The sequence below is a fragment of the Drosophila willistoni genome, unplaced genomic scaffold, assembly GCF_018902025.1.
Source record: "Drosophila willistoni isolate 14030-0811.24 unplaced genomic scaffold, UCI_dwil_1.1 Seg169, whole genome shotgun sequence".
In the NCBI taxonomy this organism is placed as follows: Eukaryota; Metazoa; Arthropoda; class Insecta; order Diptera; family Drosophilidae; genus Drosophila; species Drosophila willistoni.
In genome coordinates this window covers 82,057-109,340 of record NW_025814128.1, presented here as the reverse complement: position 1 = coordinate 109,340, position 27,284 = coordinate 82,057, and the positions used below count along the sequence as shown (strand labels likewise).

The following is a 27,284-nucleotide window of genomic DNA, read 5'->3' as shown; positions in this document are numbered from 1 at the left end:
CTTGGGCACACACAATTTCCATGATATTACTTCTTCTTGACCTGCTCTATGTGGAATATCCCTGTACACCTGGCTGTTTTCTACTATGTAATCTGTATATTTCTGTGGTTGTTGTTGTACTTTATTTATTACTTCTTGAATCCACTCACATTCTTTGTTTGCTTGTCGTAATCGGGCGCCATTGTCTACTATTCTTCTGCACCCTTCCATCGGTTGTCTTGATAGTGCATCCGCGACAATGTTTAGTTTGCCCTTTCGATATGCTATTTCGAAATCATATTGTTGTAATTCCAGCGCCCATCGAGCTATGCGGCCCGTGGGACTCTCTATGCTATTTAACCACTTCAACGCCATGTGGTCTGTCACCACCTTAAATCGGTATCCCTCGAGATATGGCCTCAGCTTGCGTACTGCCCACACTATTGCTAGGCATTCCTTTTCTGTTGCCGAATAGTTCTTCTCTGCTTGATTTAATTCTCTTGACAGATATGAGACCACTCTTTCCCCCTCCTCGGTGTTTTGTACTAGTATGGCCCCTAATCCTGTGTTGCTTGCATCTGTCTGGAGTACGAACGTTTTTGTGAAGTCTGGGCATGCCAATACTGGGTCACTCGTGAGTTTTCCTTTTACTGATTCGAATGCTGCTTGATGCTCTTCGCTCCAATGCCATTTGGTTTTTTCTTGAGCAGCGCGTTTAACGGATGTGTTATCATAGCAAAATTTGGTACGAATCGTCTGTACCACGAGGCCACCCCTAGGTATTGCCGTAATTCTTTTGTGCACGTGGGCGGCTTCAGTTGAGCTATTGCTGCCACCTTGTCTGGGTCCGTTGCAATACCGTTTTCTGTTACCAAGTGTCCTAGAAACTTTAGCTCTTTTCTGAAAAATTAACATTTTTCGGCATTTATTTTGAGGTTTGCTTCTTTCAATCTACTGAACACTTCTTGCAAGTGGACCATGTGTTCTGAGATTGTTTTGCTTACTACCACTATGTCGTCTTGATAGGCGAACGCGTTTGGTATCATTTCTGGGCCGATGACTTGGTCCAGTGCCCGTTGGAACGTTGCTGATGCAGAGTGTAATCCGAATGGCATCACTTTCCATTGGAATAAACCTTTCCCTGGGACTGTGAATGCTGTCATTGGCCTGCTGTTTTCTTCGAGTGGAATTTGCCAATAGCCGTCCTTCAGGTCTAGGCTGCTTATAAATTTCGCTTCACGTAGTTGGTTTAAGATGTAATCGATGCGTGGCATTGGATATGCATCTTTTATAGATTTTGCGTTAATCTGTCTAAAATCTACGCATAATCTCCATTTGCCCGTCTGTTTCTTTCTCACCATCACTATGGGAGAGCTATACGGGCTTTGTGATGGTTCGATGCATCCCATTGTCAACAGTTCATCGACCTTTGTGTTGATTTCTCCCTGTATTTTTGGATTTTTCGGGTAGTACCTTTGTTTTATTGGGATATCATCCTTCATTGTTATGCGATGTATCCCCACCTTTGACAGTCCCTCAACTTTCCCTAATTCCTTCAACTCCTGATTTAGGAAATTTTGTATTTCTTGTTGATCACTATTCTGAGTGACCATGATGGATATTCTTTCTACCACCCTGCCCTGTATTCGCTTGACTGTCGGTATTAGCACTTTGTGGCCTCCACACGATATCTCTGTGTTCATAATCCGGAGGAAATTCCACCCTAGTATCAGCGCGTCTATTCCTTCTGGCATGACCAGGAATGGCATGTGGATTTCCTTGTCCCCAAATCTCACGTATCCTGTCCATTGCTCTTCAATGTCTCGCACCTTTCCGTCTGCCATGTATACCTGTTTGTGTGTGTTCTCCCATTTTCCCTTATTCCTCACTGTTTCCAATATCTGCTTGCTGATGAAACTACTCGTGGCTCCGGAGTCAATTGTCGCTTTCATCTGGACTCCTGCTACTTCGATGATTGCCGACAATTGATCCTCTTCCTCTATTAGTTGGCCTATTAGTGGTGAGGAGCTTGTTGGCTGGGTCCCTGCTCGCCCCTGATAGGCTGGAACCGCCTTTCGTTTCCCGAACTCCAACAACATTCTTTTGTTCTCTTCCCAATCCTTCCACACTGCCAACAGAAAATGAGTCTCTGATTGTTGCACTCCCTTGCCCAGTGTCCGGCTGCTCCGCATCTGCGGCATGCCTGGTTTGGGTTCAATACTTTTCCATCTTGGATATTTTTATTTTCATGGCTTGGTCTTGAATTGTTCTCCATGCTGTTGTCTTGGCATCTTCGGCACTGTGTGACTGGTGGCCCGTAATTATTTTCTCCTCTGTTGCTTGATTGGTTGTTGTGTGTTCTTTGAGCATTGTTTGGGCGATGGAAATCTGATCGTTCTTGTTCAAGCATCTCATGTTCTTCCGCCAATTGCATCAGCTCATCTAGGTTTCTGACTCTGTGCGGCCGAACGAATATCTTCAAATCTGGAGTGCAATTTTCTAATATAACCTCCAATTGTTCGTACTCTGGTATTTTGAGGGGTCTCATCATTGTTTGCATGTCGATCATATAGTCCTTAAAATACTCGTTTCTGTTTTGTTTGCGTTTTTTCACTTGATCCGCCAATTTGTTGAAGAATCCTCTTGGCAGGAAGTATTTCTTGAAGCCCTCCACGAATTCCTTCCATGTTCGCCACTGCTTATTGTTTGCGACGTACCATTTGAGTGCTCTGTCTTTCAGGAGTTCTGGCATTGCTCTCGGGATCATGTCCAGCTCGATGCCATACATGTCTGCTGACCACTCGATCTGTTCTATAAACTCTAGCGGTCTGGAATTGCCATCGAATCTGAATGTCCACTCTCTCACTTGTTTTGCCACTTTGGCGTATTCGGTGGTCCTGTTTGTTGTATGTGTTGCCGTTTTCTTGGGGTCTATTGTTTGTCTCCTTATGTCCCTCTTTGTTTCTGCGCTGTCTAGGGCTCCTTCGCTTCCCCATCTTGGTGGTAAATATGGAGGAATTGCTAGTGTGGCGATGTTTATTTTCTGGAATTCATCGGCCTCCTTGTCTACGCCATTTTCGCATGTTTTTGATGTGCTTGCTATTGTTTTCATTTTCAGATTTTTCGAGTATTTTGTCTCCAATCTATTTATTTCCTCCTTCCAGTCTGGGTCCGTTTCATTCCTTTCTACCCACTCGCCTAGCTGTTTCCTCATTTCCTCCACTGTGCCGGTCATCTCGATCCCAATCCTTTGGCCTGTCTGTAACAAATCCTCCTTCTTCATGTGGTAAATCCATCCTTTCCCCATTTTGATGTTTTCTTTACAATTTTCAAACTTTTGTTTTGTTAAAATTTCACCAGTATAGCACGTTGGGCGCCAGTTGTAACGATCCTTTTTTGTCCTTCGGGATATTTACGATATCTCTTGGGCTAGGTTCGGCACAACAAATTTATTTTGTGCCCCGGTGAAATTAAAACACGTTTGATTTCAGTTGTTAATGCTTAATTGTATGTTTATTCACATCGTTGGTGGGCTCGGTTGGATATGACGGTTTCTCGATGGTAGTTCTGGGCTTGGGCAGCGTTGGTGAGTCACTTCGAATCCCTCGTCGACCCTTCTCGTCTTCCTCTTGCTCCTATAGCCGTTGCTGGTTACTGTCTCGATCCGTATAGTGTACTTGATTTGCGCTACACACCTCTGCACCCCTTTTGCTGAGTTCGTTGAGTATGCTTTTGCTTTAAAGCTCTAGGATGAATCCCGTAGCTGTTATCACGAAGCAGGATGTTCCTCAGAAATTGGTACTCGTCAGGATATATAGATCCTGGAATTTCGGCAGTAGGATATATCCTCGTGCCTTCCACTGACCTTGGGTACTCCTGGAGATTGCTTGGCTTCTCTCAAATTTACTCTAGCTTGGGTACGGTGTTTATTATCCTTATTTAAGGACTTGTTGCTATCAAGTGGAACTGTACAGGTTACTCGTAAGGCCTGTATAGTTCTTAGTTTTCTGCTGCTCCTTGTGTTTCCTTGCTAAGTTTCTTAAGGTTACTCGTAAGGCCTTAATTACTTGTTGCTTGATCACGTCTTGATGACTTGATGATTCTGCTTGATGGGCGTTGCCTTTATATAGGCAATTCCCACGGCCTCAGGAATATCTTGGTGTAGTACCGCTATACAGCTGGTACATTTCCATCAGCCCTCTGCTTTCACCCACGCATCCACTTGTTGCTATGCGTGGTGAAAGTCCCGTAAATCCTTTGCGCATATGTCCACTTTCTTTGTGGCTGAGCGCCCATTTATTTCCTTGTCCTTGTCTAGCTCCCTTGTATCTACGTGCTTCCATCACTTTCACGCATTGGCGTCGCCTTTCTATTGGCCGCCCTTCATATCCCGTTGACTCTCTCTGCTTTCTCTGCCAGCGCTGCCGTCGCCCGTCGCTCCCTTTGATCCACTCGTCATACCCAATTTCACCCATATTTGCTCAATATTGATATTTACATATATATATAATAATTGTATTAACTAAAATTATCATTTGAACATAAATAGCCTGATTAATTTAATATATTGTATTACTTAAATCCCCATGCAAATACACTTTCATATGCATCTTGCATCCATCAGATAGAGGGCTTCCCCATGGCCTCATCCCTCCCCCTTCGGTTTGCATATTCCCCTCACACCTCCATAAACCATCATTGCTTCTCGCATCTTTGCTTTCCCCCCTACTCCCCGATTCACAAGCATAGCCCTCACTTGGTTTCGTTTCGGTACCAAGCGTCCCCCGCACCCGTCTTTCGGGCTTGCTTGGCCCTCACTTTTGCTTTCTGTCGCTCCCGAAATTCTTTTGGTGCTCGCATTCTAACTGCTTTCGCTCTCATGAGCGTGACGTAGGCATCGCGCGGCCCATTGGCCACCGGTATTCTCTCATGCCGTCACTCACGCATAGTGTACGTGTGACGTGCGTGTATGTACGCTAATGCATGCATTTACATTTGCCTCTCCATGCTCTTAATTTATCTAATGAGGCCAATGCCCTATTTTTGCATGCAATTATGCCCTCAAGCCCGGTTTCATTTACTCTTATACAGCCACTAATACTCATTATGTTTCCCACGCATCTTCCCGCTTGTACGAAATCGCCAGCGGTTGCGTGGGGTTCGATCGGCCATGTTCGACCGGCCTCTTTCATTAGCTCTTATACGACCGAACTTATCGTATTATGTTTCCCACGCATCTTCCCGCTTGTACGAAATCGCCAGCGGTTGCGTGGGGTCCGATCGGCCATGTTCGACCGGCCTCTTGCATTGGCTCTTATACGACCGAACTTATCGCATTATGTCTCCCACGCATCTTCCCGCTTGTACGAAAATCACCAGCGGTTGCGTGGGGTTCGATCGGCAATGTTCGGCTGGCCTTGTTTATTTGATCATTTACATCCGATTTCACTCTTATACTTTAGTTTGTGTCTTGGCTGCGTTTGTATCTGGCTGTTTGTATCTTATGTATTGTGGCTTTGTATCTTGTTTGTTGTGTGGGACATTTTTCTTGTGTATATAATGTTCCTCACAATATATAAATTTATTTTTTTTGCCTTTTGTTTCTTTTGGATTTATAATGGCTTGTTGTCTACCTACTTGCAAGCATTCTGATCGTTTTGATGATCAGTATAGAGCAATATCTTGTTGGCTTTGCGATAATCTTATTCACTTAAAATGTGCTCGCCTCAATGGCCGCGACTACGACAAGTTTTCTGGTTTGTCTGTGTCTAAGCCTGAGCTTGGCTTAATGCGCTGGACTTGCCCATCTTGTGCCATCCAGCAGCTTGATTTTAGCCGTATGTATAGGGATCTTCGTTTAAAGTTTCTTTCTTTAAACAAACTGGCCAAACAGCTGTCTAACGAGTGTGACTCTAGCGTACATTTATTGTCGCAATTCAAGTTTGTTCCACCTTCTGAGAAGTCGCCCAAGAAATGTACCCTTGAGTTGCCACGCAAGCAGTCGCCAGCACTCGCTATTACATCGTCGCCCATTTTACTTTCGCCTACACCATCTTCTTGTCCCTCTTTATGCTCTTATTTTCAAATTGAAGTACCCATTACAAGCCCTGGTGTACCTAATTCTATCCCTCACGGGAACTCTGATCAATCACAGGATCATGCTAGCTCTCAATCACTTGCGGATCCCAATGCTCCTCCGCCTCCACTAACTGTAGTGCCTCATCGCAAACAATTATTTATCTCTAGGCTTGCTCCTGATACTTCTGAGTTGTCTGTGGCAGCTTACATTAGTAAATATATGCCCTGCTAAAGTTTTAATTCAAAAGTTTAAGTTTTCTAGGCCTCGCGAAATCTCCTCTTTTAAAATTACAGTACCCAATGAGTATTTCTCAGCTATGGTTGACCCTAATTTCTGGCCAGAGGGCCTAGTTGTACACAAGTTTGCGCCCAATAAGCGCTCCCGTCCGTTGCCTGTCCACCTTCCTAATTTATCTTCTGCTTCAAAAAACTAATAACGTCTAGTCTTTGCATTCATTATCAAAATGTAAGAGGACTTCTTACCAAGCTCTCGAACCTGTTCTGTGATAGCCAAACCTTTTCGGCTGACATATTAGCTTTCTCTGAAACTTGGCTTAACTCCTCTGTTTTGGATAAGGAAATTCTTTCTAATAACTTTATTTCTTATAGGCTTGATCGTGTTGTTCGTCGTGGCGGTGGAGTACTCATTGCTGTTAACTCGAATCTGTGTTCAAGTGTTGTGCTGATTGATCTGCCCTTAGGTGTTGAGTTTATTTGCGTCGAAATTACATGTTTCAACTTTAGCTTATATATTTCTTGTTCATATATTCCTCCAGCTTCTGATATAACGACCTATATGCACCATGCTGATGCTTTGCAAACTATTTTTAATCGTCTTAAAGATCGCGATTTCCTTATAGTTTTAGGTGATTTCAACTTGCCTAATATTTCTTGGCTTGTTGATGATAACCTATCTTTCTTAATTCCTTCATCTCAACATGTTTTTCTTGATAGCCTACTTGAATGTCCGCTATATCAGTTGAATTCTTTCCTTAACTCTTCTAAAAGAATCCTTGATCTTGTTTTTGTCTCTGATCCCACTGTTAGTGCTGTATCCCGAACCCAGCCCCTAGTGAAACCTGAAGACCCCTATCACCCTACCATTGAAGTTACTATTTCTCACAATTCCGTTACTAATTCATTTAATAACATCGCAAATTCTCGTCGTAGATGTTTTCGTAAAACAAATTTCAATCTTCTTAATAGCCTTATTTTCTCTTTTGATTGGTCATTTCTATTTGAATGCTGCGATATAGATCGTGCAGTGAAGTTTTTGTACTCTGCTCTTAATTCTCTAATTGATAAATGCGTTCCCTATGTGAATATCTCTACCGTCTCCAGCGCGCCAGTCTGTTCACACGTAGGCTCTCTAATCTCCGTAACATTAAATCGAGATATTTTTAAAGATTTAAAAAAACTGTTCGCGACTTGACTATGCAAATTACTGTGTAGCCAAATCTCAATTTTGTCTTTTAAACACTCAATGCTACAACAATTTTATCGTTCGCTGTAAGGTTGAATTTTATAAGAACCCCAAAAGATTTTACAACTTTGTTAATTCCAAAAGACGCTCTAATATACTACCCTCCACCTTCAGACTTAATGAGCAGACTGCTAATAATGATTCAGATATTGCAGATCTGTTTGCTAAATTCTTTCAGTCGACTTATTCTACTACTGTTTCGGAGCCCACACCCTATCCCTTTTCAATCCCACATTTAAATTGTATGTTTTTTCCTAGTATTACTGAAGACTGTATTATCTCTAGCTTGTCATCTATGACGTCTTCCTTCGTTCCCGGTCCTGATAATATACCTAGTTGCATCCTTAAAATGTGTTCGAACTCCCTATCTAAGCCTTTATCTCGGTTATTTTTTATATCGAGTGAGACTTGTACCTTTCCCGATATTTGGAAGGAGTCTTTTATTATTCCGCTTTTTAAAAAGGGTAGCAAATCGGATGTTTCTAACTACCGTGGCATTGCCAAACTTTCGGCAATACCAAAGCTGTTTGAGAAAATTATTACGTCTTCCCTTGAACACCTATCCAGATCCACTATTTCTCCTTGTCGGCATGGATTAATGAAAGGTCGTTCGTCGCTTACTAACCATTTAGAATTGACTACCCTTGTACACCATGGCTTCCGTAAAAAGTGTCAAACTGATGTTATTTATACTGACTTTAGTAAGGCTTTCGATACGGTTGATCATTCTTTGCTTCTCGCGAAACTTAACATAATGGCTTTTTCCTCAAAACTATTGGCTTGGTTAAAGTCGTATCTTATTGGCAGAACCCAAAAGGTGTCTTTTCGTTCCTCGATATCTAAAACTGTTCGTGTTACGTCAGGTGTACCCCAAGGCAGTCATCTGGGCCCCCAGTTATTTACACTGTTTATAAATGATTTGCCTTTGCCCTTGGCTCATTCACGCGTGCTCATGTTTGCGGATGACGTCAAGATTTGTTATTCCTATAATGATCCTTCTTTCCAACAGTACTTGCAATCAGATCTCGATGCGTTCTGTGATTGGTGCCACGTTAATAAATTACACCTTAATGTCTCTAATGCCTTCTTTTATGACTTTCAGTCGTTTGTCTCCGCTCCTAGCTCATTACTCTATTAAGTCTGTTCTGTTAGATTGTGTTCCATCATTCAAAGACTTAGGCGTTATGTTTGACCCTAAACTTTCATTTAATGTTCATATTTCTTCAATTGTCAACAGAGCAAGCAGCCTTCTCGGCTTCATTAAACGTTGGGCCAAAGAATTTGATGATCCCTATGTAACAAAGGTTTTATACACTTCGTTAGTTCGCCCTACTCTAGAATATTGCTCGCCAGTGTGGAACCCGCAATATGATGTTCACCAGCGTGGTATTGAATCGGTACAGAAGCAATTCCTTAAGTTTGCGCTACGCGGTCTAAATTGGGACCCGGGTCTTCGCCTACCTTCTTATTCTGACAGACTTCTTCTTATTAATCTTCCTTCACTTTATAACCGTAGGCTAGTTTTTGGCATTCTCTTTCTCCATAAACTAGTCAACGGCGAAGTCATTTCTACCAATTTACTAGATACGCTGTATTTTTGTGTTCCCTCACGTCGGACCAGAAACTTTTTTCCTAAATTTTTTTCCTATTCACCTTAGTAGATGTCTGACTAACTACTCTCTTCACGAACCTCTTCGTGTTCTTTGCCAATCTTTTAACAACCTTTCTCACCTTATCTCTCCTCATCTTTCTGTCACTTCTCTTCGCGCTATACTTTTTAATCATCTACAGCGAAACCAATGAAAATATTCTGGACTTGGATTGGCTGCAACTCATCCCTGGCCACATTGGCTGTGAATCGGGGCATAGCTGGCACCTTGTGCAAATAAAACACCTCCACCGGGCCGGGGATGTTTAGTTGTGTATAAAGCTAAGCTACCTTCTTCATTTAATTACTATCTGTCTTTAGCTTAAGCTTTTTCGTCGACTGCTGTGTTAGTTGACGTAAATAAATAAATAAATAAATAAATAAATAAATAAAAATAATAGCGCCCGTTTGCTAGGGGCCTGTTTGGTTGCAATCATCGGTGTATTAACTAAGAACTCATCTCGACCAGGATTCCAAGGAATGCCCAATATTTTAACGTTGTCCTCGATCGACGCATGTCCATGTAAACAATCTTCTTTTGGTATCGACTTCAAGAAACTCCAGCTGTTCGAACTCCATTTTCTCAACTGGAAATTTCCTTCATCTAATAAAGAAATCAGTTGATCTTTTAATTTCATAAGTTCGCCAACTGAATTGCATTCAGTTGGAATGTCATCCACGTATGCATCGCGCGCTAGGACTCGCGCGGCTAGTGGATATTTCGCTTCATAGTCTATGGCCAATTGTTTCAAAACCCGTACAGCTAAGAAGGGTGATGGGGAGCAACCTCTATTTTGCGGAACATCTTTTCTATATCCGAACAGCATACATAACGATGTTGTCTGAATCGAAGTCAGACGCCAAATAGATCTCGTTGAATGGGAGGCCCAATGTGAAGACGCTCATTGAGTGACACTCCGCTACTATCTTTTCCAGATCCATCAAACACCACTCGGCATTTGGTGATGGTGCTTTCCGGTTTCAAGACGGCGTGATGCGGCAGATAGAAACAACCGTCGGGCTGCTCGTCGATCTGCTGTGTGTTGAGTAATACCATATGACCGCTCTTCAGATACTTGTCTATGAAAGCGATATACTCTCTCTTGAGACTTGGGTCGCGACTAAACTTGCGTTCTAGTGACTGCAATCGGCTTGTGGAAGGGTTTCGCCAATTGGTGGCATCGGGTCTTTGAATGGGTATTCTACTACATACGTGCCAGTTTGGGAACGGGTGTGAGTGTTGATAAAGTGTTGCTCAGTCGGATCAAATATCTCCAATGTCGATGTTTTTGATGGAATGCTATCCATCTCCATGAACGATCGCACCTGCGAGTCGAGGTCCAGGTGAACATGATGAGTGATTGCCAGTGATTGGTTTTCCCCGAATGTACTATATGGACCTGCAAGAGTCCAACCAAAAATTGTATTTAGTGCGATAGGAACGTTGTTAACAAAAGATCTTTGCTCTCCAGTACAGAATTTCCAGAGCTGATCAGATCCAAAAATGACATCTACCGCACCAACTGTGCCGAAAGATGGATCAACTAAGGGTGACTTCAAAATTTCCTTCCATTGCGTTGAGCTCATGTCCACGTTTTGAGCTGGGAGAGCTGATGTAAGGGTGCTGAGGATGTACGTCTCGACCTCAATGTTGTGATCCGAATTGCAAGAGCAGATTCGAAACTTTACGAGTCCTCTGGTGACGCCGGCTCTGTTAGCCGCGAGACCACGAACTGGAACTTTTGCATGGGTGCGTCGCATCCCAATCCGCTGGACAAATGATTCCGTTGCCAATGACACTGTAGACCCAGTGTCAAGTAGAGCTCGGCAAGTGAAGGTCTTGCCCCGAGCGTCTTTCACTGATGTAAGAATGGTGGGCAAAAGCGTTTGCGAACCTGCATACGGAATATTCTCCAGGGTGTGAAGAGAAACTCTCTTGCTGTGCTTTGTAACTGCTATTTGATGACTTCGTGTAGTTTGAACATGATGACTAATAATAGCCGGGGATTCATCGTTAGATCCTGGGCTCTCAGGCTGATGAACTCGCACCGCGCTATCTCTGAATTCACGGCCAGTCGTCTGCTGCGCTGCATGAATCAGGGTGTTATGCTTTCTTTGACATACTCGACATGTATTCTTTGAAGGACAGGTTGCAGTCCTGTGGTTTGGGCTTAAACAGTTGAAGCACAAGTTGGCACTCCTCACGTGTGCGTGTCGTGCAACTGCATCAAGTGCTCTGAATTGTTCACATCTTGATAGCGGATGAGCGTGCTGGCACAGGGTGCATGGCTCGATCAATGGCTGGGTTTCCGTGTTGACGTGATGAGTAGTAGCTATTCGTCGGCTGTGATTCGCTCGTGAAAGTTGGCTCGATTCCAACGTATCACCTCGGGAGAGCAGAAATTTGATAAAACTGTCGATCGTTACAGTGTAATCCTCAGATTCACTGTGCTCTGCCCATGCTTGCCGAGTGTTGTTGTCCACCTTTGCCAGTAGCACATGAATTAACCAAGGATCTCGATTCTCACACTCTAATGCTCTTAGTCCGCAAATTACTTCATCGGCTCCGTCAGCCAGCTCATAATTGCCAGAGAATGTTGGTTGTTTTATCCGTTCATATTGCAAGTTCAAATGGTTGTGTGATACGCGACCTTCACGAGAAAGGCGGTTGTTGAGCTATTTGGCTGACTCCAATTGTAGCTCCTCCAGCGCAACACTCAACATCGAGTAAGTTGCGTAGTGCTTTTCCTCATAGGGATCAATATCCACGTCCGGATCTTCCCAGTCCATAGTGTTTTCATAGGTGTGCAACTCCTCGGTGAGTTTTAGACAACGCATGTAGTTTTCTTGCAGTTGTTGCAATCGTATGTCTTAACTTGCCACTGTGTGGGTTTTCTCGATGAATGTATTTGCATTGTGGTAAGCCCGTGTGATTTGGCTTTTGCAGTAATTACGTTGTTGCATAACTGTCTGCATCGCGACCCGGTCTCTTCCAACTAACGTATCGCCTCTAACTTTACACAACTTGAAAAATATTAAAAAAAAACAGGCGGCAATTCGATAATTATCTTACTGCACTAACATTGTGAAATACAATTCAAATTTCTTATATGTTAACAATCATAATGCATTTCGTTCAGAAACACTTAGTAATCAGGCAACAAAAAACTGTTGTGCTAGCAATATGTAGATCCCAAACGACAGGAACCAACGTTTTTCAAAGTGGGAGATTATGCAGTAGTCAGGATTGTTATACCCTTGCAAAAAGGGTATATTAATTTTGGTCAGAAGTTTGCTACGCATAGAAGGAAGCATCTCCGACCATATAAAGTATATATATTCTTGATCAGCACAACGAGACGAGTTCAAATAGCCATGTCCGTCCGTCTGTCTGTTCATCCGTCTGGATGTAGAATGTAAGAGCACAGATCTGAAGTTTTGCATGTAGGCTTGTATAAAGTGCACAGGTTGTATAACTCGGATTCAGCCGGATCGGACTAATCATATAGAATATCATATAGCGCCCATCCCAAACGCCAAAGTCACGAACAGTGACTTTTCTCAATAACTACGCTATTTTCTGAGCTATTGTTGTGAATTTTAATGTTGGTGAGTTCAATACACCTATAAACGACTGTGCCGAATGTGAATAAGATTGGGTGACTATATCATATAGCTCCTATAGGCACGATCGGTCGAAAACAGTGACTGTTGTCAACAACTTCGTTACTTTTAACGCGACTGCTTTCAAATTGAACATTTGTTAGTTGAATATTTCTGTTAGTGACTGTGCCGAATTTAATAAAGATCGGATGACTGTATAATATAGGTCCCATAGGAACAATCGGTGTAAAACAGTGACTTTGATTAATATCTTCGTTATTTCCTATGCTAAGATTGTAGGCCACTTTTTCACAAACATTAGCCTTTTTAGATAAAACGTTTTTCCTTTTTGATGGCTATAGGTAAGAAAAGAGTTAACAAAAAAGTTGCAAGGGAACTTTGACGCGGTCGAAGTTAGCCCCGGCCTTCGCCTATTTAATCTAGGCCAACGGCTAGCTCGCGCGAATTTGGTCATGGGTGTGCAAGCAAAAGGAAACGACAGTCTGTCTCTGCTTACTTAACCAAATGCATCTCAGAAAGGCAAACTGGCCTCTACGACAGCAGGACAAAGCCTGTTAAGCGCTAGCCCAAGCAGACGGCTGTCCACGTCTTACCCGACCGACCAATGGTTGCAGCCGTATAACTCACGGCACGAATCGCATATATAATCTAAAATCATAAAACCAGCCAAGAAATATTGAGCATGTTATAATAACCTAAGACTATAAGGAAATCACAATCTTTAAGACGATTAAAAATAGTTTGCAAAGCATCAGCATAGAGCATGTAGGTTATAATATCAAAAGCCGGAGGAATATAAGAACAAGATCTATATAAGCTAAAGTTGGAACATGTAACTTTTACGCAAATAATTTCAACACTTAGGTGTTGGGCAGATCAATCGGCACAATATCTGAATACAGATTCTAGTTGACAGCAATGAGTACTCCACCGCCACGACGACTAACATGATCAAGCCTATAAGAAATAAAGTTATTGGAAGGAGTTTCGTTATCCAAGACATAGGAGTTGAGCCAAGTTTTAGAAAAAGCGAATATGTCAGCCGAAAAGCTTGGGCTTTCACGGAGCAGTTTCGAGAGCTTGGTAAGAAGTCCTCTTACATTTTGATAATGAATGTAAAGACTCGACTTTATTAGTTTTTAAGCAGACAACGAAGAAGATAAATAATCAAGGTGTACAGGCAACGGACGGGAGCACTTATGGGCGCAAACTCGTGTACAATTAAGACCTCTGGCCAAACTTAGGGTCTACCACAGCTGAGAAATACTCATTTGGTACAGTAAATTTAGAAGAGCATATTTCGCGAGGCCTAGAAAACTTAAACTTTTGAATTCAAACCATAGCTTTACATTACCAATGTTAGGTTCCACAAACGTCTCAGAAGTATCAGGAGCAAGCCTAGAGATAAATAATTGTTTGCGATGAGGCACTACAGTTAGTGGAGGCGGAGAAGCATTGGGATCCGCAAGTGATTGAGAGCTAGCATGATCCTGTGATTGATCAGAGTTCCCATGAGGGATAGATTGAGGTACACCAGGGCTTGTACATGGTAATTCAATTTGAAAATAAGAGCATAAAGAGGAACAAGATAGTGGTGTAGGCGAAAGTAACATGGGAGAAGATGTAATAGAGAGGGCTGGCGACTGCTTATGAGACAATTCAAGGGTACACTTCTTTGGCAACTTCTCAGAAGGTGGAACCAACTTGAATTGCGACCTGTACATTCGGCTAAAATCTAGCAGCTGGCTGATGGGAAAGTCCAGCGTATTAAGCTAAGCTGAGACTTAGACACAGACAAACCGGAAAATTTGTCATCGTCACCGCCGTTAAGACCAGCACACTTCAAGTGAATCAGATTATCGCAGAGCCAATAAGATATTGTTCTGTACTGATCATCTAAACGATCAGAATGCTTGCAAGAAAACAAGTCATTAAATAACAAAAAGATATACAAAGCAAAAATATATTAAAATATTTACAAATTTAAATACACAGCACTAAGATAATTATCGATACAAAACCAATAATTACACATAAAACAAAGCGACTGCTAGAGCGCACAGCACAAAAAAGAGTGCAAAATAGTTATAATTCTAAGGCGGGAGACAAGTTGAACACATGCACAAAAAAGACAGAACAAAAAAAAAACCAGAGGGCCGGGGCTAACTTCGACCGCGTCAAAGTTTGTATACCCTTGCAACTTTTATGGTAACTCTTTCCTTACCTATAGCCATCAAAATGGAAAAACGCTCAAGCTAAAAAGGTTAATGTTTGCGAAAGAACGGCCTACAATCTTAGCATAGGAAAAAACTAAGATATTGATCAAAGTCACTGTTTTCCACCGATCGTTCCTATGGGAGCTATATGATATAGTAACCCGATCTTTATCAAATTCAGCACAGTCATTAACAGATATATTAAACTAACAAATGTTTAATTTGAAAACAATCGCGTCAAAAGTAACGAAGTTATTGACAAAAGTCACTGTTTTCGAAAGATCGTTCCTATGGGAGCTATATGATATAGTCACCCGATCTCGATCAAATTTGGCACAGTCGTATATATGTGTAATTAACTCACCAATATTAAATTTTATGACAATAGCTCAGAAAATAACGGAGTTATTAAGAAAAGTCACTGTTCGTGACTTTGCCATTTGTATGGGAGCTATATGATATAGTGATCCGATCCGGCTGAATCCGAGATATACAACGCCTGCAGTATATACAAGCCTACATGCAGCTCTGTAGCTCTTACGGTCTAGGAGGAGTTTGCGTTGATCCAGACGGACGGACAGACGGACGGACGGACGGACGGACGGACGGACGGACGGACGGACATGGCTATTTAAACTCGTCTCGTCGTGCTGATCAAGAATATATATACTTTATATGGTCAGAAATGCTTCCTTCTATGCGTTGCACACTTCTGACCAAAATTAATATACCCTTTTTGCAAGGGTATAAAAACACTAGCACTGAGCCGATTTATAATCACTGTAACTTCTGTACTATTTATCCGATCAGATTGAAATTTTGGGATCTGATGTTTTATATCGAATATTATCACATTAGTAAATAAATCAATATCAATTTCATAACAATACTCCAACTGCTTCAACTGCTACTACTCTTCGTATTTAACTATGTCATATAGTGGTCCTATCCATGATGTTTTCATACTTGATTTGACCCAGGTAATAAAAAGCACAGAAAAAATTACAGCCCGATAGCTTTTAAGACGGCTGAATAAAACGCATACGCATCGACGGACATGGCTATATCGACTTCTCACGCTGATCAAGAATATATATACTTTATGGGGTCGGAAACGTCTCCTTGTGTCCGTTACAAACATCTGGCCAATTGTATAAAGTATCCTATTGTCATATTCTGATTTTTTTTTTCAAATGTATATCTTATAACATCATTAGTATTCATTATGTTTTCTTTTTCCTTTTTTTAAATAAAATTTAAAAATGAAACATTCTTATGACAGTTGCCTGTGTGCATATTATATTAGATCTTATCCAGACAGTTAGCTTGCTTTAGGCCCTCTTTGTAAAAAATATATGCGCACAAAATTATGAAAATAATCAATAAAAATATATTTGTCACTTTTAGATAAATATTTGATGATTGCATTTTATTCATTACTTTAGCAGTAGAGTCCATTGTTTTTGTATAAATTGTAGGTGTGTTATATAAATCATCAAATCTATCTATTTATCTATCTATATACATATATATATTGGAAATTTAAAAAAAAAAATTAGATTTGAGGTGTATTTTTGCAAAAAAAACTATTGATAATCAAAATTGACTCAGTAATGATTTTTATTTTTGAGAACCCGAATCTCCTAAATATTCTGACATCGGTTGATTCATATACCGCCAACACATAAAATGATTTTTATTTTTGAGAAAAAACGTAGTAGGAAATTCATTCATTCCTGTATCAGTTACAAACGAAAAGTTACTAACGAAATAATGCCTCCTAAAAAAGCGAATTCAGGACATCGAACTCGCAACGCAGAAAGAATCACAAGCAATGTTTCGAATAGGACTGAAGAAGAGCGGGAATTAGTTCGTGAGACGGAGCGGCTAAGGCAATGGCAGAGCCAGGCTTGAGCATGAGCGTTTGCGAGCCCGAGAGTCGGTGTCAGCAATACAATTGCTTCGCTCGCAAAGAAGTGAGCTGCATAGGGAACGGATAGCTGAATCCCGCGCACAGATAAGACCAGATCGACATGAGCAATACCATCGTATTGCCTTTCGGTATGAGCCAGCTGCTGATTATGGCTCCAGCCGCTATGTCGTCTTTGGCCAGATGAGTCATGTCTGCACTTACTGTCAGGCTCTAAAGTTCAATAATGAAACGAAAGGAATGTGTTGTGCTGGCGGCAAAATCAAATTACCTCAAATTGAAGCACCACCAAAGCCACTGCGAACTCTACTTTCCGGATCCGCTACTGAATCGAAGCATTTCCTATCAAGCATTAGGAGATACAATTCCTGCTTCCAAATGATGTCATTTGTGGCGGAAATTTTGGCTGCCCAATTCATGCTAACTTTCAAAGTCAAATGGCAAATCTATCACAAAGCTGGTGCCCTGCTCCCCTTCCCAGATATAGACGTAGTCGTACAACGCTCAGTACGAACAAGTGGCCCATATGACACCAGGCCCGGGCCTGTTACGAATGACCCTAAGTAAAGTTAATGTTACAACCTCTACCCACTCCGACCTAAGGGCATAGGCGTATTACATATATAAACAAAAATTAAACTAAAGAAATAGAAAATATTAAATTTAATAAGATAATAGGTTACATATAAAAAGAAAACAGGATAGGTTAAAATAAAAATGATTACAATTAATTGCGATCGAGGAAGGACAAGAGCGCAGTTTTTATACCCGGAAGCGATGTTTCGGAACTGATAACGGGCCAAAGTCTGTTGTAGTCACTACATAGTATATGAAAAGGTTCATGCAGAGAAAAGTTAGTTGTGCAAGTGGGAAGTATAAGCGAAATGTTAATTTGACTCAACAGCTCGGAAGAGTCAATCACACCATTCAAAAGTTTGTAAAGAAAAGTTACACCAAGCATTGTTCTAAGATTGGTTAAAGAAGGAAGGTTAATTAAATAAAGTCGACTAGAATAAGATGGAAGTTGTACAGTTGGATCCCAGCGCAAATCACGAAAGGCAAAGAGTAAAAACTGTTTTTGTACAGATTCTAATTTGTTTTGATAAAACTCATATTGAGGAGACCAAACACAAGATCCATATTCTAATATGGGGCGGACTAAAGAAGTAAAAAATATTTTGGTAATATATGGATCCTTGAACTCCTTAGACCAGCGCTTTATAAAGCCAAGAACGCTCTTAGGCCTACTAACAGTAGTCGATATATGCTGATTAAAACTAAGTTTGTGGTCTATTAAGATCCCCAAATCTTTTACAACCAAGGAAGTATTATTAATTCTTTCTAACGGGAAATTATTTAAAAAGTAACTCGTTAATTGGGGAGAACCTCTATAAAAAGACATAACTTTGCACTTAGAACAGTTTAGAAATAACAAGTTAGCCCTACACCACCCCTGAAAAGCATTCAGGTCAGCTTGCAAGGTATGACATGAGAGAGAGTCTACGATGCGATTAGCGATTTTTACATCATCGGCATACATAAGAACTCTGGAATTTAAAAGAACGGTAGGGAGATCATTAATAAAAATGGTGAATAGTAATGGGCCAAGGTGACTGCCCTGTGGGACTACCGATTCAACACAAATGATCTTAGAAAGAGAGGACCTAAAAAGACCCCTCTGCCTTCTATTGCTTAGATAATGTGAAATCCAAGCAAGCAGAGCATCCGGAAAGCCAACTAAATTCAGCTTATGTAATAGTAAGGCATGGTTTACCGAATCGAAAGCCTTACTGAAATCCGTATATATAACATCAGTTTGCTTTTGTTTCTTAAAATCATGGATTACAAAAGATGTAAACTGTAAAAGGTTAGTTGCTGGCATGGCGAAAAAATAGATTTACATAAATGCTGTATTTGAGACGTGATAATTTTCTCAAACAGTTTATGTACCGCTGACAATTTAGAAATTCCTCTGTAATTAGTGACGTCGGATTTATTGCCACATTTGTGAAGAGGTAAAATAAACGAGTCCTTTCATGAAGTTGGAAACTCCGACAGTGTAACGGACAACTCAAAAAGCTTAAGTAAACCACAGAATCTCAGGACACAAGCGGGAATACCGTCTGGGCCCGGTGAGTATATCGGCTTAATCGTCATTAGTTCCTTAGCTACCGAACTTTCCGTTTTAATAGGATTAAGAATGCAGTTGGATTTCGTTGTAGGATATGGATATATCTGACTACAGTTGCAGTCCTCGGTAGATGAGTTGTCTAAGTGGCCCAATCATTTAGTCAACTGAACAACGAGGATCCGGGTTCGAATCCCAGGCTAGTGTATGGATGTAGTTTTCGTCTAAGCCGAAGGCCTAAGTTGCCAGTGCTTGTAAAATATAGTTAGGTTGATAGTTTATAACTATATCCTATACTTTAATAATAATAATAATCTGACTACAGTTGTACTAAGTGGATATGTACGTAGTCGAGAACAAGTTAGCAAATAAATTGGAAATAGATTGGACAAATGAGGCCGAAACATTATTAAAAACTGAAAACGATGGAAGGGGAGATAGAATTTCGCTTTGAGTTAACGAAACTATAGAACTCTTTAGGATTTTTGGAGAATTGCAACTTGCAACGTTGTAAGTAATTATTATAATACACTTATATTAATTATTTAGAATTAAAAACAATAAAATTCGATTTAGCAACCAAGTAACGAGAAAGATCCGATTATAGACCCGTTACTTTATACTTTTTGTAATACCTAGACTTAAGATTCTTCAGTTTTGTCAGCCCCCGCGTAAACCATGGTGATTTTTGCGTCACCACAGGAGACGCTGGGGGTACACAGTCATTAAAGATAGAGTCAACAGTGGTATAAAGTAAAGAAATGGCGGAATTAATATCCGTACAAGTGTTTAAATTAGTCCAATCGGTATTAAGAAAGGCATTGTTTAGTGCGACAAAGTAAGCCTTCCAAAAACATCGGGTGCTTACCGTAGGATCACACTCAGAAATAGGTTCGCGGCTGGGAAACTTAATAGATAACTCTAAAGTTCGATGAAAACTATCCTCTGGTAACACCATTGGACTAGTTCTAGGATCAGAAGTAAAAATCAGATCCAGAAATCTGCCAGACGTATTAGAAATCGAATTCAGCTGGGCCAACGAAAGTTCAAGCAGACCATCAATAAATTCGTGACACCCAGAGGGCAGAAACAATTTGCTACCATTAAGTGTTGACCAAGTTATAGTGGGCAGGTTAAAGTCCCCAAGGACAATTAATAAGTCTCTGTCAGAAAGTAGTTCAAGTATAAATTTAATAGATTCTGAGTGTAGTAAATAGGTTGGCCATTCCGATTGGGGCGGAATGTAAGAACAGGTGACAAAAATGTAAAAACGAGTAAAAGATACCTTAACGCATATAAATTCGATAGTACTTGAGACAGATATTGAACAATAAGAACTCCACCACCCCTACGATCAGTACGATCACGTCTAAAAATATTGAAATTAGAGGGTAAAACTGTGTCGTCAAGACGTCAGGTTTTAACTATGTCTCAGTAAAGACAATTAGGTCAGAATCAAAAGACAGACTATCTACAAACAGTTTAGTAAGTTTAGCATTAAGGTCTCTGACATTCTGATAGCCGACAGAAAAGGAAGTTGTTAGTTTTTTGATAGAGTAGAAGAAGGAATAGATAAGGAAGGAGTGGGAATAGATGAGGAAGAAAGAGGAATAGATGGTGAAGGAATCCTTGTTTGGTCCCGTGTCTTCCTTTTTCTGGATGTAAACTCCTTCACAATTAAGCTTTTCAGCCCGAAGCTAGAACTGCAGATACAGTCAATGAACTCAATTGGAACACTGATTTCAAAAATGAAATTTCTCTAAAATATGAAAATTTTAACGTTTCTATTGATATATTGGAGACATCCAGTTTAGCCCGAATGTGGGCCATGACATCATCCGATGTAGCATCAGGGAAAAGTCTCGAAACAAAAATGTGTTTTTTAGGTGGCACTCCCACCAATGGTTTCGGCATTGCAGGTATTGCATAAGCTATCGCATTAATTGTAGCATCAGTTGCAACAAGTGGCACTCCGGCACTACTATCGCTAGAATCCCTATCGGCAAAATCCATGGGTGTAGATTCTTGGTGATCGAGTAATCTGCCATTCTCTTCTTAGACGTCGTTTTTCCGTTACTAATTGTTCTATCCACCGGTTCGTAGGCCTGTCAACAGGTTTAGTGCAAGAAGAGGCATGTGGAGTAGATACTCTTGCTGCAGCTACCATCATCGACTCAAGTGCAGAGACGCACATATCATTGTCCTCTGCAGCCTTTAGGATTTACCAGGCGAGATCCCCAGTGCGTATGTTTGGCGTTATAGGCCCCTGCTGCAATGAAGCGATCTCCGAGTGTGTTAAAGAAATCGGTAAATTCCTTTTCCGAGATTGAGAAGCGTGGTGGGCAGTACAGGGCAACCAATGTAGTGTTGCCGCAGCTGGTTTGGACGGTTATAGCAGTTGCTTGTAGGTGCTGTATTTCAAATCTGTTGAGGACCGAGTGTTTTATACGGTTTTTGCTTAGGATACCAGTCCCGCCATGAGCTTTTCCGTCTGGATGGTATGTTGCGTAGAAGGTATATTTTGGTATTTGAAAATTATTTTTTGATGCTAAATGTGTTTCCGATATCAGCAAAACGTCGATTTTACTTGAGTCTAGGAATAGTAGCAGTTCATTTTTGTGCTTGGGGATCCCGTTAGCATTCCAAAGACATAGACGTAGGGAAGCTCTTATTTATTATTGATAAGCCTTTGGATAAGCAGCTGTTTTGCATGAATGTCATAAAAATGATTATGTTTTGATTAAGTGAGATCAATAGGGCCTCCGTTTGTCCAGTTCGGAGCACGCTATATAAAATAAAGAAATGACGGAATTCATATCCGTACAAGTGTATAAATAAGTCCAATCGGTATTACGAAAGGCATTGTTCAGTGCGACAAAGTCTGTCTTCCGAAAACATCAGGCGCGTATCGTAGGATTACACTCGGAGATGGGCACGCGGCTGGGAAACTTAATAGATAACTCTTAAGTTGTATGGAAACTATCCTCTGGTAATATTATTGGACTAGTTCTAGATACTTCACAAAAACTAGGATCAGAAGTAAAAATCAGATCCAGAAATCTGCTAGACGTATTAGAAATCGAATTCAGCTGGACCAACGAAGGCTCAAGCAGACCATCAATAAAATCGTCACACCCAGAGGGCAGCAACGTTTTGCTACCATTAAGTGTTGACCAAGTTATAGTGGGCAGGTTAAAGTCCCCAAGGACAATTAATGAGTCTCTGTCAGAAAGTAGTTCAAGTATAATTTTAATAGATTCTAAGTGTAGTAAGTAGGTTGGCCATTCCGATTGGGGTGGAATGTAAAAACAGGTAACAAAAATGGAAAAACGAGTAAAAGGAGTGGTGAAATCTTTGCACATTCAGTTGCTTATACATTTTAAAAAACTAATTGCTTGAACTGGCAAAAACTAAGCATGATATTCTCAAACGGAATTAAAAAGAATGGATGGTCAAAGTTAGAAAAATAATCTCGTTTCATTATCCTCCGTACATTTTTATGATTCAACAAAATATATTTTTCCAGATCAGGTGTGATGGTTTCTCTGTGCGTTCACAGATTATGCGAACAACTAGCTCTTTAGAATCCTTCAACGCGATTTCATAAATTTCTTGAAGTTATTCGAGATGAGAACTATGCATCGTCCGTTACGCTAGCCAATGCTATTGATGGCGGTATATCCGTTCTTTGCTCAAAGCACAAAAAGCAAAGAGCAAAAGAGAATAAAATTGAAGACCTTCTTAAGGATTTGGAGAGTAAAAATACATCCGTAACAGAGTTTTTAGTTGGCTCTTAAACGAAAACAATGACCTAATTAAGTGGGACACCAGCATCGAAAATGAAGAGTTATCTTCAGATTCTGAGGAGAAGGAAACTGACATTAATTTGCTATTAAGTCAAATGACAGGTGTCTTAAAACGCTTCATTTGTATTGACAAGCCTAGAGATGTGGTACTTCTGGCTTGCAACCATTTCAAGATATGTTTTAAGTGCCACACAAATTTAAAAAATCTAGCTGCTAACTCTCTATTGCTCTGTCCATATTGTAGACAAATAGTTGAGAATCACATTAAAGTTTTCCAATAAAATATTTACAAATATTTAATTGTTATGTTTTCTTATTTTTAAAGCCCTTTTATAGTGTCGGGCGTTAAGACACTCCAAAAGTGAAAAAGCGCCCAAGGGCGCTTGGACACAATTAAAAATTGTCATTACGCCCATGGGCTTTATGACACAAAAATGTGTGTCTTAACGCCCATGGGCCTTATGACACTGGGCGCTATGACAGGCACCCTCTAGAATACATACCCCCGTAAGGAGGTCCATCATTTCGCAGATACAGGCGTTTCTCCACAATCGAAACAATTTCGTGCGTTTGTTCAAAACAGCACTTGATATGATGCCCTCGGATACTCTCAAAATTGTCATCCACGCAGACAAAACACTGGCGAACATGCCAGGAGATAATATGCTCCAACTATATACGAACACGTCATAGTCGGGGATCAGTTCCAACCTCGAGATATTATTCTCCATCGACGAAACAATCATTTGACAAACGTCGCTGAAAATCACCGTAGTTACGATGCTTTGCAGTATCCAATTATTTTCTGGGATGGTGCCGATGGATATCACTTCAATGTGAAGATAGTAGATCCAGTGAATGTTGTAGAAACCAACAAAAAGTGTAGTGTCATGAACTTTTACGCATACCGTTTAATGGTTCGAATTAACGGGGACAACCATATATTGAAATGTCGTCAGTTGTTTCATCAGTACATTGTGTTTATGTACTCGAAAATTGTAACAGAACGTTTGCTATTTCTCAGAAACTTCGTTTCGAGGAATATATGTCGTTGTGAATGACCGTAATAAAACCAATGTTGGAAAGCTAACGATTGTACCATCTTAATATATTAGCTAGTCCACGCCACATACAGGAATATGCTCAAGATGCTATGGCATATGTTCGGTATTATGGCCTTCCGGATTTATTTATTTCGTTCACATGCAATCCAGCTTGAGACGAGACAGTGCAGCTGTTATTTTCTGGGCAATCGTCCGCGGATAGGCATGACATCACAGCCCACGTATTCAGACAAAAACTGAAGTCCATGGACCATGCGGTACACTCAATCCGAATTTACCATGCATGGTAGACGGGAATTGTTCCAAGCGGTATCCTCGAGCATTTGCAGCCAATACGGTAACAGGAGACGATGGATATCCTTTGTATAGACGACGTTGAACTGAATATGGCGGGACTTCTGCAACTTTACACAATCGAAATGGTGATATTGAGGTAGACAATCGTTGGGTGGTTTCATATTCGCCTCTGTTGTCGAAAACATTCGAAGCGCACATAAACGTAGAGTACTGTAATTCAGTAAAATCGATTAAATACATCTGCAAGTTCGTGAATAAAGGCGGCGATATGGCAGTTTTTCGCGTTCAAGCAGGAAATGTCGACAGAAATGCTCTACAGGTTGTCGATGAAATTTCGCAATACCAGGCTGGAAGATACATTAGCAGCAATGACGAATTTTATCATTTCCCATGCATGAACGGAATCCAGTTGTGGTTCACTTAGCAATTCATTTGGAGAATGGTCAACGTATATATTTTACAGACGCAAATGTGCAAGAGAGAGTCCTAAATCCACCTGCTACAACTCTCACTGCTTTCTTCACTTTATGCCAGAAAACGCCTTCGCCACAACACTGATGTATTCAGAAGTACCTTCTTACTACACGTGGAATGTAACTAATGAATCATTCGTACGGCGTAAACGAGGGGAGCCCGTCGAAGGACATGCTGGCATATTTAAAGAAAACACAATTGGTAGACTCTATACAGTTCATCCCAATCAAATCGAATGTTTCTTCGTTCGCATGCTGTTCGTAAATGTGGCTGCTCCCAAGTCTTTCCAGTATCTAAGGAATGTCAACCGCGTCACGCATGCCGCAGTACATGCCAAGCTCTCAATTTATTGGAGAACGACCAGCACTGGGATATCTGCATCAATGATGCATGCAACACTGCACATCCAATTCAAGTTCGCGCATTGTTTGCAATTATATTGACTGCTTGCTACCCTTCATCTCCAACTGAGTTATGGGAAAGATATCGTTCGCATTTGGCTGTGGTTTAGATTTACATGCGGATTGCTTTTCGCATGGACAATTGCGTGTTCCCGTGTCGGTAAACCAGATAGCCTTTATACTTACGCGGAGAATGGAAAAACCAAAAATATTGTATACCTACAAGTATTACAGAATTAAAAGGATTTAAAAGTTATGCTTTGTTGTGTTCTAAAATTAGGTTTTGACATTTGACTTACCTATTTGTTCGTATAGCTTTGGGGCTATACAGCTATTGCGCAGACAAGATTCCGCTCAATTTTACAATATTTATACCCTTTCAAAAAGGGTATATTAATTTTGATCAGAAGTGTGCAACGCATAGAAGGAAGCATTTCCGACCATATAAAGTATGTGTATACTTGATCAGCATGACGAGACGAGTTCATATAGACATGTCCGTCCGTCCGTCCGCCCATTCGTCTGTCCGTCTGTCAGTCCGTCTGGATCAACGCAAGCTCCTCCTAGACCGTTAGAGCCACAGAGTTGAAATTTTGCATGTAGGCTTGTATATACTGCAGGGGTTGTATGTCTAGGATTCAGCCGGATCGGACCATGCTATATGCGCCGGTTTGCTATTGCCTAAGCTTGAATGCTGTTGTTTCGCGAAGATTAGTCTGTTTTGTATGTGCACGTTTTATGCGTTTGAACCTCTGTTACTAGCTTGGATTAAAGAACTCTTGTTAAGAAAAATATTTTTTCGTTCGTGCACAGGATTTTATAGAATTTTATAGATACATTAATGGTCTGCTTGTCAAATATATAAATTAAAGTTTTAATTTTAAATATCTATAAAAACATTTTTATTTTTTTAGGCGGAAAAAATGGATATAACATACCTGAAATTATAGTTGTTAACGAATTGCCTCTCTGGCTTTCCGACGAAGGTTCGCGATCTATTAATGAAACTTCAAAGAATGTTAAGGCTTTACCCGAGCACGCCAAGCGTCTCTTTTGCGATGCTTACATGTGTATGTATCAGAGTACTGACGTTATGATGTATAACTAACTTTTATATTTTGGAGATTATAATAAAGTTTTTTTTTAATTGTGTACATAAAAACAGAAATATAAAACCAGTTCATACAATTGTTTCACCTTGAATGCAATATTTGAATATACATTTTATTAGAATTGGGAAAACATACCTCTATGAATCGACCGTATTTAAGACGAATAAATCTACGATGACGAGAACTTATTGCATTCACTTTTGTCTACACTGTTCGACTATATTTTTTTTAATGTTCTTTATAAGCTAAGGTGGCGTTCTTGCCCAATGCGGCCAACTCCAGCAGTCTTACCTCGAACACAATTCGAACATCAATCATGCAACGGTCAACATACGCAACATCTACATACATATCTGCGCCAACGTATATGTAACTGGTTCGTAATCTTTATGTTCTTTTAACCCAAAATTGTAATTCTTTTCTGTTTCTTTTTTATTTTTATACCCTTGCAAAAAGGGTATATTCATTTTTATCAGAAGAGTGCAACGCATAAAAGGAATCATCACACACTGCACGGTTTTTATATTTCGGACTCAGCCGGATCGGACCACCATATCATATAGTTCCCATTCAAAGGGCAAACTGTGACTTTTCTTAATAACTACATTATTTTCTGAGCTATCGTCATGAAACTTAATATCTGTAATATATTAAAATATAAATATTAAAATATTCACATAAAACAGTGTTTTTTGTCAATAACTTCGCTACTTTTATTTATTTATTTATTTATTTGTTTACGTCAACTAACACAGCGGCCGACGAAAAATTTTAAGCTGAAAACAGATAACAGTTAATTGAAGACAGTAAGCTTAGCCTTATAAGCAACAAAACATCATCGACCCGGTGGAGGTGTTTTATTTGCACAAGGTGCCAGCTATGCTCCGATTCACAGCCAATGTGGTCAGGGATGTGATGCAAGCAATGTGAAGTCCAAAATATATTCAGCGGTTTCGTTGCAGATTATTAAAAAGTATAGCGCGAAGAGAATTGACAGAGATGAGGAGAGATAAGGTGAGAAAGATTGTTAAAATATTGGCAAAG

At 40.4% G+C, this 27,284-nt stretch overlaps 1 protein-coding gene across 6 annotated transcripts in view; it reads left to right on the top strand.

Moving 5' to 3' along the window:
* LOC111519113 (ubiquitin carboxyl-terminal hydrolase CYLD) overlaps positions 1–26,725 on the top strand; it is a 294,944-nt gene extending 268,219 nt beyond the window's left edge. For 3 of the 6 annotated variants that reach the window (XM_047012549.1, XM_047012553.1, XM_047012550.1), the window contains one exon: positions 26,486–26,653. In XM_047012549.1, coding sequence (XP_046868505.1) covers positions 26,486–26,613 — 128 coding nt within the window. In that variant the 3' untranslated portion in view covers positions 26,614–26,653. Of the gene's footprint in view, positions 1–26,485; positions 26,656–26,696 lie in introns of those variants that run through there. The other 3 variants (XM_047012551.1, XM_047012555.1, XM_047012554.1) reach the window with 3 other exon arrangements.
* Positions 26,726–27,284: the final 559 nt, after the last annotated feature.